The sequence below is a fragment of the Centruroides vittatus genome, unplaced genomic scaffold (assembly GCF_030686945.1).
Source record: "Centruroides vittatus isolate TY-2023 unplaced genomic scaffold, ASM3068694v2 contig_345, whole genome shotgun sequence".
Taxonomy (NCBI): Eukaryota; Metazoa; Arthropoda; class Arachnida; order Scorpiones; family Buthidae; genus Centruroides; species Centruroides vittatus.
In genome coordinates this window covers 2,257,804-2,274,257 of record NW_027122170.1, presented here as the reverse complement: position 1 = coordinate 2,274,257, position 16,454 = coordinate 2,257,804, and the positions used below count along the sequence as shown (strand labels likewise).

General features: G+C 34.3%; 1 protein-coding gene across 3 annotated transcripts in view; it reads right to left on the bottom strand.

The window, feature by feature from the left end:
• The window catches only part of Dhc16F (Dynein heavy chain at 16F), a 383,439-nt gene that overhangs the window by 52,591 nt on the left and 314,394 nt on the right, over positions 1–16,454 (bottom strand). For all 3 annotated transcript variants that reach the window (XM_067269011.1, XM_067269009.1, XM_067269010.1), the window contains exon 60: positions 14,593–14,712. In XM_067269011.1, coding sequence (XP_067125112.1) covers positions 14,593–14,712 — 120 coding nt within the window. The remainder of the gene's footprint in view (positions 1–14,592; positions 14,713–16,454) is intronic.

The window sequence follows — 16,454 nt, the reverse complement described above, 5'->3', positions numbered from 1 at the left end:
GATTTTAAGTCTAGGACAGAAAAGTATTTGCAACCATGGAATTTAGTTAAAATTTCATCAACGCGGGCTATGGGGAATTCTTGGGATGCGGTCAGCTCATTGATCCGTCGGAGATCTAATGTCATTCTAATTTCACCGCCCTCCTTTTCAATGATGTGAATAGGCGAGTTCCACGCTGAGGAACTCTCTTCAATTATCCCTGCCTGTAAATATGCCTTGGTTAGTGATCTTAACCCTTTTAAATAATATTCAGGGATCCTGTATTGGCGGGTACTTATCGGCTTCGTTTGATCTACTACAGGTTTATGCGTTTCACCTATCATACCTGTTAACTCCTCTATCGATTCTGCAAAGCATTTGGGATATTCCTTAAATATATCGTATACGCGTTCTTTTTCTTCAGGGTTCAAACCGTCCAACCCTTTAATTTCCAAATGGGCAACGTTGCTAAATTCATCATGTGGGATCAGGTGTCTTTCATGGTTTGTTATTCTATTTTGCACAGCTACTTTAATGCCCTCGATGATTTTGCATATCTTTCTTATTATATCCATTCCCAACACCCCATCGTAACTTACGTGTCTAGGCAGCCTCATGCACGCGACTGTCACCCTGTCCGCTTGATTATCATAACTGATTTCCGCACGTATGGTTTTTTCGCATTCAGTCACCTCACCATTTATGCCTCTTATTCCCAAAGTTTCACCTTTGACAGTAGCACTAGCCACACTTCCCTTAGGTATGCACGCAACAGCCGCCAAATTCAAAATCGACTTTTCAGCACCCGTGTCGATAAGGAAGCTTAACTTCACCCCGTTGACTCTCCCTTCAACAATCGGGAGTCCCTTCTGCGACATATATATCTCCTTAGCCAGCCTTATTTTTATGCGAGGAGCCCCATGCTGGACTATCTGGTGCTCCTTCATTAGTTTAAATAACTATCCTTACGATACGGGCAATTTCGCGCGAAATGGCCTAAGTTACTACATACGTAACATTTCTTATTTATTACTTTCTTATCCTGATCCTTTTTATTCAGAAGCATACTAACGGTCTCAACGAGGGTCTCAATTTTTTTTTCTAACCCTGAAATCCTTTCATCGGTCTTATCCTTTGAAGTTTCTGTACCTTCGCATCTTCCAACCATTGCGTCAACTTCCTCCTCTATTCCCATGTTTATTCCCTTACGTTCAAAACGACTATCACATTCCTTCTCTATATTCTCCTCTCTCTCAGCGATGTCGAAGGCTTCTTCCAATGTTCTTGGGGCCCTCCTTAACACATTACCCCTTAGATTCCCTCTTAAACCCTTTATAAAACGTTCCATAATTATGTCATCACGGAATAAGCTCAATTTATCATTACCCCTAATTGCCCTTGCTAATAACGTTTTTGTCCGAATCGAAAAATCCGTCACGGATTCACCATTTTTTTGTCTTAGGTTCAGGAGTTGGTCAACTATGTCCTTATCACCGTCTTCTCTTTTGCTAAAACATTTAGTCAAGTCCCGCCTTATTTCCTCATAAGACCCAGGATATTGTTCTAGGAGACATAAAAACGTAGTTAAAGGTTCCCCTTTCAATCTAGATTGCAACACCGCAACTTTAACTTCATTACTCCATCCTGCTAAGCGGGCTATATTTTCGATGGTGTTGAAAAATTGTTTTATGTTTACAGTATCGTTTTGCGTTCCCGAGAACATGGGAATCATCCCCAAAAAGCCCGTAACAATTAACGGCTGATTTTGACCGTTACTTTCAGCTACGACAGAACTTCCGACTTGACTATCCATACTTGTCACGCTTATGATAATAGTAATATAACTAACGCGTCTAAAACTAAAGAAAATTTACTATACGTATCACTCCAGTACAGTACATAGACCAAGGACCGTGTACCCCTATTATAGTTGGGATCCTGTCGCGGACGCCATTGTGGTGTACATGAGGACGTACAAAAAAATACGAAATTTTACACAAAATAATAATATTTTATTATTAATTCACGTGGTCCTTTATACACTATATTCTTTGTGATCCCAACTATACACCGCTGATATATATAACTGTATCTGGTCTGTGCGGTGAAACCGTGTACACACAAAGGGGATTGATGCGTTTACGCGACACTGGTCTTTGTTTGTAGCCCTTACGGAGATAATAAGAATTAACTTAAACTATCTTAAACTAACTTATAATTTAAAAGAAAATAGAAGAGGGAAGAATAAAGAGTAAGAATAAAAAAAATATGCTGGTGGGGGTACCCGGGTTTCTTTCTTGTCTGGTCTTCACTCTTGACGAAATGGAGACTTCTACCGCAGTCACTTGTAGTCGTCCTTTTCAATAGCTCCGATCAAATAAAAAATTTTATATCGCTACACTCTCAGTTTTTTTTTTTTAGTTTTCGTCTATGTCAGTTCTTTTTCTGTAGACGACTTCGGCACTTTGTCTCGATCCGTGACGACGACCACCTTCTTTTTCCGTCCGCTTCTTCTCGACGCTAGCCTCAGAATGCCTCACCCCCGCTCCCTGACTTGCCTCAGGGTTTTTGTTTCACACCTTGTTTCCGGTGTTATTCTATGAAATTTCGTCCCCACCAGCCGGAAGGAAAGACCGTTAGAGAATTCGAAGAAAAGACATAGAACAAAGGATTAACGAAACTTAATACTAGGCTTAACGCTACATATATATATACAACAATATGGCGTATCGCCACAATGGAATGAAAATATTGAAATACAGAATACTGTTCTGAATACTGCTAAAAGATTAATACAGATTATAAAAGCAAACAAAAATAATAATAGTAATAAATTCACATAAAATACATGGTACATATACAATGAATGCAATTGTTTGCAATAGGGTTCAATTCAAATACTGTACAGCATAGTATGAAACGAAATTGTTTAGTTCCTGTAGACGGACTCAATATGTTTATGAAAAGGTAATAAAAGTTTTATTTAAATACTGTATTTTATCAGGAAAAGTATGAAAAAAAATATTATTAAAATTATTAACTGTAAATGTACAGAAGTGTCCAGTTTAAAAAAAAAAGTGTTAACAATTAAACCAGTTTCACATCAGGCTCATTGATATTTTTTTTTTGTTCAATGTTGTGAATGGTGTATCAGTGACATTAACTGATCATCACTAATTTACTACACACAATATCTGATTATATTTTTACAAAATAAAATCAGATATTGTGTAAAATATTGAACAAATATATGAGCCATTGATTTTGAAAGTGGGACAAGTCCATTTTGTAAAAAAATAGTTAAAGCTGATTATTATTACAAATTAACACAAATATGTTTTTAATCAATTCACAATAAATATCTTTTAATATCAGTATAAATTTGTTACTAGTAATTTACACCATCAACGATATTTATTGTGTTGATTTTAAAAGTGGGGTAAGTCCACTCTAAAGAAAAATATAAAGATATGATGGATTTATTTCCCCATGTACTACCCATTCATCATGAATACCTAAAAATCTGCACCATCTAAACTAAGAAATATAATTATATGCATGCAATTATTACTGAATATTTTTTCTTATTTTATCCACTTTTTCCTATAAAATTAAATTTATTTTTTGTCTTATTGTAGCTTTTCAAAAAAAGTATGATATGTTGAAATAAAATAAATAAATAAATAAAATATTCACCTTTTTGTTGTTATAATTACATTCCATAGAAAGAAAATCAACATTTTCAACAAATCCTTGCTTTTGAAAGTGAGGCAAGTCGATTGGCACATACCAAAACCATAATTTTTTTCACCTAACGTGGATAACCATTATTGCATAATAAATTTACATGAAATAAGACCAAAAAAATATAAAATAAGACTATTACTGTTTATGATTATTTTTAAACCCATTCAAATGCAAACTATTAAATATCTAGCAATAACATAACATGGACTTGCCCCATTTTCAAAATCAATGAATCATATAAGGATTGCCCAATTGAAAAGTGGAAATGTTTCATATTTCATTGTGCAAAGTAGCAATTGATGGGCTACCTTATGGGTGGATAAGATCAACATAGGCAAAGTATGGGCTGCATTAAGTATTGGCAAGAATAGATGTTAGCTTCAGTAATTGGCAGATTAATGTTAAGTTAGTTATGATGGAAGTGTCCAAAATTGAACAACAGACAATAATTTGGGTTTTGGTGGCTAAAAGGAATAGGAATGCTGACATCTATAAATGAATGAAGCATATTTATAGTAAACATTGTGTAGGGATCGCAAAAACGCGAAAAAATGGTGAATAATTATAAAGTTCCGAAGTCGGAAAGTTTCGAGAGTCAAACCGTGTCAGGAACATGTGTTGGTGATGTAAACCAGACACGAAAGAAACTCTCCCAAACTTATCCTAAAACAAACGCGACACGATAATGAACGACCGAGGGGATGTCAACCGAGAGAGAGGGAGCTTTGTCCAGGTGCTCGTGTACGAGTGTCGGAAACGGGAAACAGAGGGGGGTAAATGGCCACCGAAGCATCTGGCGGACCGCGTGAGGTCAAAAACGTCAAAGAGAGGGCCATAACGACGGAATATACGAGCACGAACTTCAAAGACTCCGTCAACACCTCTCGGAACTCTCCCGACCCAGATCGGTCTCCGGTCGCATAGAAACAAAAGAAATGACCAATCGGGGTAAGGGAGAGGAAGAATAGAACCAATCAAAAGGGTGAAATTCAGGGGGAAACTCCTATAAAACTCCCGAGTCGCAAGGTCAAGGTGTGGACCCTCCTTCCGTCGTTCTTGGAAGAAGTGCGGCAGTTCTCCTCTGGACCAGTGTTACCTCATAGACGCCAGAACCTACGTCCGCCAGCTGGTGACCCCCGTCCAAGCCACACGTCCAGTGCAATAGACAGTTCGTCATCCCAGCCCCGGGCACGCATCTTCGGAAGACGGACCGCATCCGACTACCGACAACTGGAGATCTCTATCACCACAAGAGTCGATCTAGATCGCAATTTGTACCAATAATATGTAAGTTAACTTAGTAGTTAGAATAAACGGTTTTGTGTAAGACACTTGTCATCTTTGTCTCCTACCGCCACCACCCACATACGTTTTCGACCCTAGGTTTTCCTGACGCGGGATTAACTGTTTTCCCCTGGAAGTCGGCAGCCTTACAATTGTTTAGGACAAACAGCAGTAAATAATTGGTGCAAGAGTTACAGAGAAGCTTGCCAAGTCAATTTGGGTCAGGTACACACAATAATCTCTGCTACAGATGACATAATCAGAAGTGACAGATGAGTTACAACTCATCAACAATCAGTGCATCCATAAATTTGAGCAATCATCCACAAACACCCCCAATTCAGAAAAGTCTGTGCACAATGGGTGCCAAAAATCTCACTGAGTCTACAGCACCTGATGCACTATAACAAAGATTCTGGGTTCCTCTTTTGTATTGTTGCAGGAAGTGAGACATGGTGTCACCATTACACTCTCAAAATGAAGAACATGAACAAGCAATAAAAACACTCGTCCTCCCTGAACCTCGTAACTCCATAACGATGCCCAGTGCTGGGAAAGGGATGTCAACTATTTTTTGACTGCCATGGATCACTTTTGGTTCACTTCATGCCACTACACACAACAATCAATTCAGAATGCTATTGTGAAACTCTGTCATGGCTGTGTAAAACAATAAAGTCTAAACACCCAGAACTGCTCTCATAAAAAGTCATCCTACTTCACGACAATGCCCATCCCCATACGAATGAAACCATTGCCATGTTATAGAAATTTCACTGGGAGATACTAGAATGTCTACCACATAGTCCTGACTTATTGTCACGTGACTTTCACATTTTCAGACCTCTCAAGAAAGCTTTGCAAGGGTAAAGATTCCTGTTGGACAGTGATGTGAAAAACAGGGTTAAAGAATTTTACCAGCAACCACCAGAATTCTACATGAAGGACATCTCTGCTTGTAAGATGTTGGGGTCTTTGCCTAAACAAGCAAGGAAATTTCTTTTAGATTTGTAATAAATGTTTGCCAGTTCCAACATGCGTACACTTTTCATTTGGATAACCCTTATAAAATTCTTTCTTCTTATTAGTATGGCCACCTTTTCAAAATTGCTGACCCGGACATTTTAAAATTAGAATGTTATACTTAAAATAAAAAAAATTAGGTTTTTTATTGTGAGTAGAAAATAAATATTTTTTTATTAGAAGGTAAACATGTATATTAGATATTATTAAAGTAATATGTGGGGAAGTACTCAATCTTTAGAGTATTCCCCGTGCAGGAACAAAACAAAAAGTAACTTCAAAGAAATAAATCACACACTCCATGACTCCAATGCAAGGAACTTAAAGTTTATTTTAGTCCTTCCAATCACTACTCTGTCCCTTCGCTATAACAGACGCTAAAACAAAAGAAACAACACACACAAAAAAAAACAATCTTGCGACTCTATCGTCTACACGTCCTCCCTCCATTCTTTCTTCAAAAAAAAGTCCCTCTTCTTCCGTTGAGCATGTGCGATCTCCCTCTCTCTTTTTTTTCTTCCGAAAACACGGCCCATCCTTTCTTTACCCTGCGGCCCACCCAAGGATCACGCAATAGAACATGTGATCTTTGGACCACATATCTCCCCTTCTCCCATTAACTTTTACAACAGGAAGCTTTTACGCTATGAGGGCCTGTCTTTTCTTTACACCGTGAACCACCCAAGGGGTTGGTTACGAACCGGTTAGGCAACAGAACACGTGGTCTTTAGACCACAAATACAATAATCACATGTAGTATATCCAAAAATAATGTCTGATGTCAGTCTGATGTCAATATTAATTACAAAAATAATACATAAAAGTAAGAATAATAAATAACAACATGCTAACATTAATAATATTAAGTTACAAAAGATACATTGTATCTGATACAATATGTAACATAAATATGAGGCATGCACAATGTCATTTTACAGCCAAGAACTGAACAATGCACATGCCAGTTTTAAACCAGTTAAAGACTTGTGTTGGAACAAACCTAATATTTGCAAGTTGATTTTTAAAAGTACATTTTCTGTCACTCTTAGCCAGGGGTGGATCTACATAGGGACAAATAGGGCTTAAGCCCTGGGCCCCCGAATGTCAAGGACCCACAAAAATTGAATTATCATCATAAATTTTTAATATTTTTTCATTAACAGTGAGCACTTATTGTATAGTAAAAAATAGTTAATAATATAATAATAATGACAATTTATAGTATTATTTGTATTAACAAAACATGGGGCCCAATGGACTTCAGTAAGCCCTAGGCCCTGAAAAACCTAGATCCACCCCTGCTCTCAGCCTAGGGATAAGATGGGGATAAGTTTAGTTCAGGGGTATGAAGTTAGTTGTTAACCTTTAAAGTAAAATACTGGCAAATATTTTTATAAATTTATTTTGTTTCATCATAATTCCACAATTTCTACGAAAACCGGACAAATTAATAATTAATCCGAACCATGAATTTGAAAACTGGCTAGTCCAGGTGAAAACTGGCCTGGTGGAAACACTACTACTTATATATTCTGGAGATAAATTTAATTTGTTGAGCATAAATAAAGATCTTTGCAAACCATACCAATTGTATCGATGACACCCAATTCCATTTAAAGCACATTAAACCATATGTGAAGTTTAAGAACTGAGATTTTCCCATTCTGTTGGCCACATAAAAAAAGAATGTCACTGTACAACATTCCTAACTTGGCACTTAAATGAGGCGGCCACCAATGTAGAGTTTAATTTACATTAAAAGTTATGCAGTTTTACAGGGGGATGTCTGGGATGTCCACAAGCTGAAGTTTTACAGAAATTTTTAAAAACTAATACAATATGTAATTCAAGTATAAAATGTAATGATAAAAGTTTTATAAAGATTCTAATTGTTTTGTTCACTTATGAATTTTTAAGATAAAAAAAAAAAACGAGCTTGAAAATTAATTTATCAATGTTTTTTTTGCTATATTGTTTAAGTTTTATATTTGTTTTCTAAAGAAATTTATTAAAATTTCTAGTTTTGAAATATAGAAACATAACTCATATTCCAATAATTATTCACTTCTGACCAAATATATTGTAAATTATTGTTAAGTTAAAATACTCTGTTAACTATCTCATAATATGTTAATTACAGAAAAATTAAAGGCAAATAAAATAGATGATGTCTTAGTATTTGATTTTGTAATCTATAAATTTAACTAATATTTACAGATAATACAAATTGTTCAAATAATTAGTGCAAGTGTTGTATTCTTCAGAAGTTACCACCAGACAGTTGGGGAGAAAACTGAGTCTCCAAGTCTCTATTACATGTTCATGTGACTATGATCAATGACAAAGTGTGTTTCCCTACAGGAATGCCTAGATTACCTAATGGCAAAACTGGTCCTGCAATCTATACATATTTTGTAACACTAAAGAACCATGAAGATATCAATAATATCTAGTAATTTAAATTTCCATCTCTATTCTAAAATCACATAAAAAAGATCCTTAATCGTTGCTTCCAAATAAAAAAATTGTCCAACCTCTCTTTCTTCTCTCAAAAATTAAATATAGAGTTAAAACTGATCTAAGGAAAAGTGTTATCCTCTCATTTTTGTAGGATTTACCAATATGCATCTTTATTAGGTTTTGCATTTTGTTCTAGATTTCTTCTCTATTTTTGTTAAGGATTATAAAGCTCGAGCCACCAGAGGGCGCACGAGCTCTGTATAAAAGAATTGGCGGGCTCTCCGAAGCTCTCTTTCTTTTGTCTCCAGTCGTTACTCTGTATGTGTGTCTGAATAAAATAATTGTTAGTGTTACCAATCAGTCGTCTTCTCATTTGGAATTTAACAGGTTATGGGCCCAGAAGAACAAAGTAGTCGACAAATACGTATACGTTAAGGAAGAAAGTATACAAAGAAATTTTTTTTGAATCAGTCTAAACGTCAAGACAATGGAAAGCAATATGGCGACCACCTTACCGCAATTACGGGACGGAAACTTCTCTAACTGGAGATTTCGAGTAGAAACTATTTTAGAAGAAAAAGGAGTAAAAGATCTTGTTGGTGAACAAGTAATAGAGACTAATGGAATAACTGAGGCAGAAAAGAAAAGATTCATCGAAAGAGACGCCAAGGCCAGAAGCATAATCATACAGTGTCTAACGGACAGACATTTAGAATACGTTAAAGATTCGAAAACAGCTCAAGAAATGATGAAATCTCTTACGAACGTCTTCGAACGAAAAAGTACATTTTCTAAACTATATATAAGAAGAAAATTATTGTCACTTAAGTGTGGAGATGATGACTTGCAGAATCACTTCGTAACATTTGACGGACTCATAAGGGAACTGGAGTCAACCGGCACAATAATGGAAGACAGCGACAAGGTAAGCCACCTTCTTCTAACTATGCCTCAGAAATACGATACTGTAATTACGGCCCTTGAGACAATGACGACTAGCGTAACTTTGGAATTCGTAAAAAGTAGGCTATTAGATGCTGAACTTAAATTTAAAAATTCGGAACATGGAGAGAAGACTGAAAGTCTCCCTTGTTTTATAGGAGTGGGAAATAAAGGTTGTTTTATTTGCGGAGATCGTCGACATTTAAAATATAATTGCCCTAAAAGAGGAGATAGTACTCACTCGGGCCATGGTGCCAGAGGGAAAGCGAAAAGAGGTGGAAATAAAAGTAGAAATAATTGGAGAAACAATTATCAGAATAATGGAAGTAACCAGAGAAATTATGAAGAGAGAGCAAATATGATATCACATGAAAAGGAAATATCCTTTGTGGCATTTAACGACACAGAACATGATGCAAATATTGGACAAGAAAGTGTCATACATTTTGTATTGGATTCAGGAGCAACAGAACACCTAGTTCAAGAGAATATGGCTGCCTATATGACTGATATAGAAAGTCTAACCAAACCAATAAGCATAAATGTAGCAAATGGAGAAAAACTTCTAGCACAAAAGAGAGGCAAGATAAAACTATCTTATAATAATAAAAATATTGTTCTGACTGCTCTTATTGTACCAAAGATTTCCCACAACTTGTTATCTGTAAGGAAAATCAATGACACTGGAAAAAGGGTTATTTTTGAAAGAAAAAAGGCTGTCATAATGCACAGAGATTTTTACATGGACTGTCCACTTACAGGAAGCTTGTTTATTGCAGAGTTCACCGTAAGAAATAATACACAATGCCTCAAAACGGAAGCCAATGACTTATGGCATAGAAGATTAGGCCACCTAAACTACCGTGATCTGAAATTAATGAATCTGCCATGTCCCAACCAACCCTGTGGACCATGCATGAAGGGCAAAGCTACAAGATTACCATTCAAAAAGACTGAACACAGATCACACAGAATAGGAGAATTGTTACACACAGATATATGTGGACCCATAAATCCAAACACTATAAATGGCAAAAAATATTTCCAAACAATAACAGATGATTTTTCACATTTTACTGTAGTATATCTCTTAAAAAACAAAGGAGAAGCAGCACTTAATATAATGAACTACGTCAGAGAGATACATGCTCAATTTGAAAAACGAGTAAGTCGTATTAGATGGGACAATGGAGGTGAATTTTCCTCTAGAATGTTGAAAGACTTCTGCAAAAACAAAGGAATTAGAATGGAATATACAACAGCCTACACACCTCAGCAAGGAGGATTGGCAGAAAGAATGAACAGGACACTCTTGGATAAAGCAAGAACTATGTTTGAAGACAGTGATTTACCTAAACACCTGTGGGGAGAGGCAATTCGTACAGCAGCTTATCAGGTAAATCGATCCCCTACAGCAGCACTCAATGGAAATATTCCTTCAAGAATATGGTATGGAAAGGTTGATTTATCAAAACTAAAAGTATTCGGTTGTCAAGCCTGGTTATATAAGCTACCACAATCTACAAAGTTAGAATCACGTGCCAAGGAAGTCAGAATGGTAGGATACAGTGGATCAGGATACAGACTCTGGGATCCAAAAGAAAACGAAATCCTAATAGGTAGAGATGTAAAATTCAATGAAACTCCTATGCCAATATACTACAAAACTCAAAGTGATGATGACTTCTGTGCAAGAGACAAAGAAGAGGACAACAAAACTAATAGTGATCATGAAAAGATAAATCAACGTGAACAAGAAACACAAGAAAAGGAAATAAGAAAAAGAACTATAAAATTACCACAGAAATATAATGATTACGAAATGCATATCGCATACTGCTTATATTCTGAAGATCCAGAAACCTATGAAGAGGCAGTTGAGTCAGGAAAAGAATGGAAAGATGCCATAGAAAAGGAACTGGAAGCTCATCTGAAATTTGGTACCTGGACTGAAACAACACTCCCAAAAGATAAAGATCCAATAGAAACCAAGTGGGTATTTCGAACAAAATCAGATGGAACAAAGAAAGCACGTCTCGTTGCAAAAGGATATCAGGAAGAAGAATTTAACAACTCATATGCACCAGTAGTAAGAATATCAACAGTTAGATTACTCCTATCAAAGGCAATTAATGAAAACTGGAAGATAACCCAACTTGATGTGCCAACTGCATTCTTAAACAGTGAACTGAAAGTTGATGTATACATTAAGCCTCCAAAAGGTCTAATAACAAACAGCAAAGCTTTAAAATTAAAAAAGGCATTATATGGATTGAGAGAAGCACCTCGATGTTGGAATGAGTGTTTTAATAACTTTGCCGTCAAAAACGGACTAACTCGTTCAAACTATGATTTTTGCTTATATATTGGAAATAGTATACATTTGATTGTTTTCGTAGATGATATTTTGTTATTTGGAGAAGCTGATAAGCTAATAAGCAACTTAAGAACAGAATTTAGTGCAAAATTAATGGGAGAGCCAAAGAACTTTCTAGGAATAGACATCACTATGCATAAAAATACACTATCGTTATCACAAGAAAGTATTATCGAAAAACTCTTAATAAAATTCAAAATGAAGGAATGCAAAGGTGTTATAACTCCAATGGAACATGGATTTCAGGCTGATCTTTCAGAAGAAACTTTGAGAGTTCCATTTAGAGAATTAGTGGGAAGCTTATTGTACATAGCACACACTACTCGTCCAGACATTATGTTTGCTGTTTCCTACTTGAGTAGACATCTTGATAAACCTACTGGAACACTTTGGATGGCAGGAAAAAGAATACTGAGATATCTCAAACAAACAAAAGACCTAACCTTAAACTATTCAGTTTGCACAGATGAAAAGCTGATTGCATTTTCAGATGCAGATTGGGCAGGAGACAAAAATGACAGGAAAAGCATAAGTGGTTATGCAATTTTTTACAATAATAATCTTATATCCTGGTCGTCCAAAAAACAACAATCTGTTGCACTATCTACAGCAGAGTCAGAATATTTAGCATCTGCAGCAACTGCCGCTGAACTTATCAACCTTCAAGGGATACTATCAGAATTAAACCCTGGAAGAAAAATTGTAACAGTAATGAACATGGATAATCAAAGTGCCATCAGCATGATTGAAAGCTATGAAAATAGCAAAAGGTCAAAACATATCGATATAAGGGCACACTTCATTAAAGACCTAGTAGCCAAAAATCTTTTGAGTTTAGGCTATGTTCCCTCAAGTGATAACATAGCAGATACTTTTACTAAACCATTGTGTTCAAAGAGATTCATCTGTCTTAGAAAACATCTGGGCATATTCAAGACATCAGACTGTGTAACTAATGCAATTTCATAATGTAAACCTTTTGAAATTGAGGGGTGGTGTTAAGGATTATAAAGCTCGAGCCACCAGAGGGCGCACGAGCTCTGTATAAAAAGAATTGGCGGGCTCTCCGAAGCTCTCTTTCTTTTGTCTCCAGTCGTTACTCTGTATGTGTGTCTGAATAAAATAATTGTTAGTGTTACCAATCAGTCGTCTTCTCATTTGGAATTTAACAATTTTAATGAATAATAATAATCAAGCATGTATGGCTAACGCGCATTCTTGATGGCAACATTTCCAGGACTTTTGAATGATGAGTTACAATGTGAGAGAGAGGATTAAAAAAAACTGTTAAGTTATTTTTGCTATAAATGATGCTCTTTTTCTAAAAAATTATTTTTGATCACCATATATGTGCACTGGCATTAGGAAAAATGTAACAATAACTAAACATAGTGTTTAATACTACTAATTATTTATATTTTCTTTCTAAATGTACACATTTATATTGTAGTATTTACAGTGATTGATGATAAAGAAACCCACGATATGTTTCTTCAATTCATTAATAAGTATTAATTGAGTACTTTCTATTGTCGGCACAGTTAAACTATGTAAGCAATGTATAAACTTGGCGTGTTCTTTTGTAAAGGCTGAAGTTTCAGCCTGGTCATCAAAACTTTTGTTATCATACCACATTACACATTCTGTTATTACAATATTCTCACTTTTGTCTCTATTAGAATTATCATTTAACTATCTCTTGTAACATATGTATTGTATTTTATTATTGTATCTTATTTTGTATTTTATTTTAGTATGGCATTTTATATTGTATCTTACTGTACTCTATTTTGTTGTATTTTATTTCTATTCTCAAAGCCTGCTCATGCCTTTGCAAAATCAGGCTATGTAAATTTTTATGTTAAATAAACCCTATGAATGAAATGAAATGAATGTAGTATTTACAGTATTTTCAAAATATTTTGTATATCTCTCTCTGCACTGTTTTTAGTAACCACATCTTTCCTTTTTAAAATATTATTATTAGCACTTCTTGTCAAGAAATAAGATATGCAGAATGCAGCAGGAACAAAAAATTACTAAACAATATTGTCCATTCTTTGAAAGATAGCCTCTGACAGAAGGGGAGTTCCCATCCTGTTTACATTTACATTGACTCCAATTGATGCATGGCATTTGTTGTGGCCGATAGACTAGTCTGGTTTTGTTAGTTTGTTTTTATCATGCTGATCAAATGCAGAGAATTTTTCTTACTGAGTGACTACTGGTATAAAATACAAACAATTGATACTTTTTATGTCATCTGCCAGTATGGCATACTGGCATGTTTCGTCTGAAACACGACCCAGTTGTAAGTGTCGGGTCTACATGGTGTTTTTTAAGATTAAAGGATTAGTCTAATTATTTGTGAGTGAATGCTACAAATAATCATATCATCATCATCAACAAATATAAAGTTTTCTGCTTTTACATGATCACATCAAACATTTGTTTTGTGGTGATACTGATATTTTCTTAAAAAGTACAAATTTAAGTAATCAGTTATCACTGCCACTTTATTATAAATTATTTATGTGAAAACCTACTTTATGGCACAAAATATTGAATGTTCTACTTTTAGCATTCTCATATCTGTAATCAAAGCTATGATCTTAAAGATTCATACAAGAGTAACCAAAACTGTTAGATTGAAATTAAAAATTTTGTCCCAAAAAGCAGGTACGTTTAATAGCAAAAACTTAAATATTAATTGACTTTTTTCTTTTGTAGTTGTATAATTTGATTATAACGAATTTATATGAAGTTTGTAAAATATTTACTTTATCTTCTTGAAATGTCTTTATAAGAATAAGCTTCTGGAAATCAGTGAATTTTTCATTAAATCCTGCTTTATCAAGAAGATAAGACTTCACTGAAGGGCAATCAGGATTTAATTGAACCTGTAAGAATATATTTTATATTAATTAATGAAACTATTTGAACGAAAGTTTTTATATTTATAATTTTATTTCTCAATTAAAAAAGGAATATGACAAAAATAAATATAAGAGATAGAATCCAAAATCTCCAAGATAGGATTTTAGGGACTTGGCATATAGTTTCTTGTCTTAAATCAGTGTTTCTCAACCTTTTTCTCATCATGGCCTGGAAAATATTATGTGGACAGTAAATATATGTGACTATGTATTATGATTATATATGCTTATCTAGAGTTACTCTATGTAGCAATATATTTATTATAACTCTAGATTATTGTTTAAATGTCACCTGCAATCAATTGTGCCAATGTCAGTACAATCAAATATTTTTCTGCAGACTGGTAAAAATTTTTGTGGACCAGCAGTTGAAAAACATTATCTTAAATAGTTTAAAACACAGGTGTACAACCATCTTCTAAATAATCCTCTTAGGTAATGATACATTTTTATCAGCATTCATACAGATTCTGGATTCATACATTGATATAAGTAGTCTTTTGCAACCACTTCTACTACCTCCTGCAATGATGCTTTTACCTCATTTGATATAAAATGATAACACCTCAGATATTGTTCCACTCAAAACTCCTTCAAGGATATCATTTGAGTCAACAAATGAGGTAAAAACAACATTGTAGAAGGCATTATGGAAGGTTGCAAAAGGTTGCTTACAGCAATGTTTCCAGAAGTTGTACAAGTGCTGACAAAAGTATATTACTCAAGAGAATTATTTTGAAGATAGTCATTGTGCATCAGTGGTTTATATAATATTTGAGGCAAGGAATTATTTCCAAGTCCTCGAAGTTTTGGATCCTACCTTATATATATACCAAACTATATTATTTCGGAAATTCATTGTTTCCTAAAATAATGATTCAAAATTACTAAAAACGTTGAATTTTTTCTTAATTGATTTTAGTTAACAATTTATCAATATACATTGCATTATACATTTAAATGATTGGTAACTAAATAAATTTATGCATTTAAAATTTGTAATCAGTTTCTATGATTTCAATTTGAAACATATTCAAATATTATCATACCTATACACTTTAAAAATAGTCTTCCACACTAAACTTAAAATCGAATTAAAAAATACATTATTTTAATGTCTTTAAAAAAATCAAAATTCTGTTTTTGATATTATTGTTATTCCAGTTACAAATATTGATTAGTGTGTGAATCAGATTATTTCATTTAATATTTTTAACCTTCAGGAGACTGTGAGTTGGTTGTTTTGACTCAACTTGCAATTTTGGCTTCTTGCTACCATCTTTCTTTATTCCAATAATGGAAATGGTTTATGTAACTGCTATTCAACTTATGAATATAATTCCTTACAGCTTTTCTGTTGTTATTTTCTAAGAGTTAAACGATTACATGTAAAACTAATTAGCCGTATCATTCTGTTTTATTGTTTTAATTTATATTTTGTTATCTAATATAATCTAAACTAAAGATTTTTGTATGCCTATTAATTTGAAAGTTAACTGAGGTTACAAAGTTAGAGAAGATTAATTAAAACAGTTGTAACATTTTGAAATAGCACCAAATTCCTCTTTGAAGAATGTGAGAAACAGTAGTAATTTCAAAGTCAGAACATTAAAACAGAACTTTTCATCATAAGATGCTATTTTTGATATAGGAATTAAAGAAAAAATAATAAAAACAATGTCAAAATAAACAATAAAATGTCACTT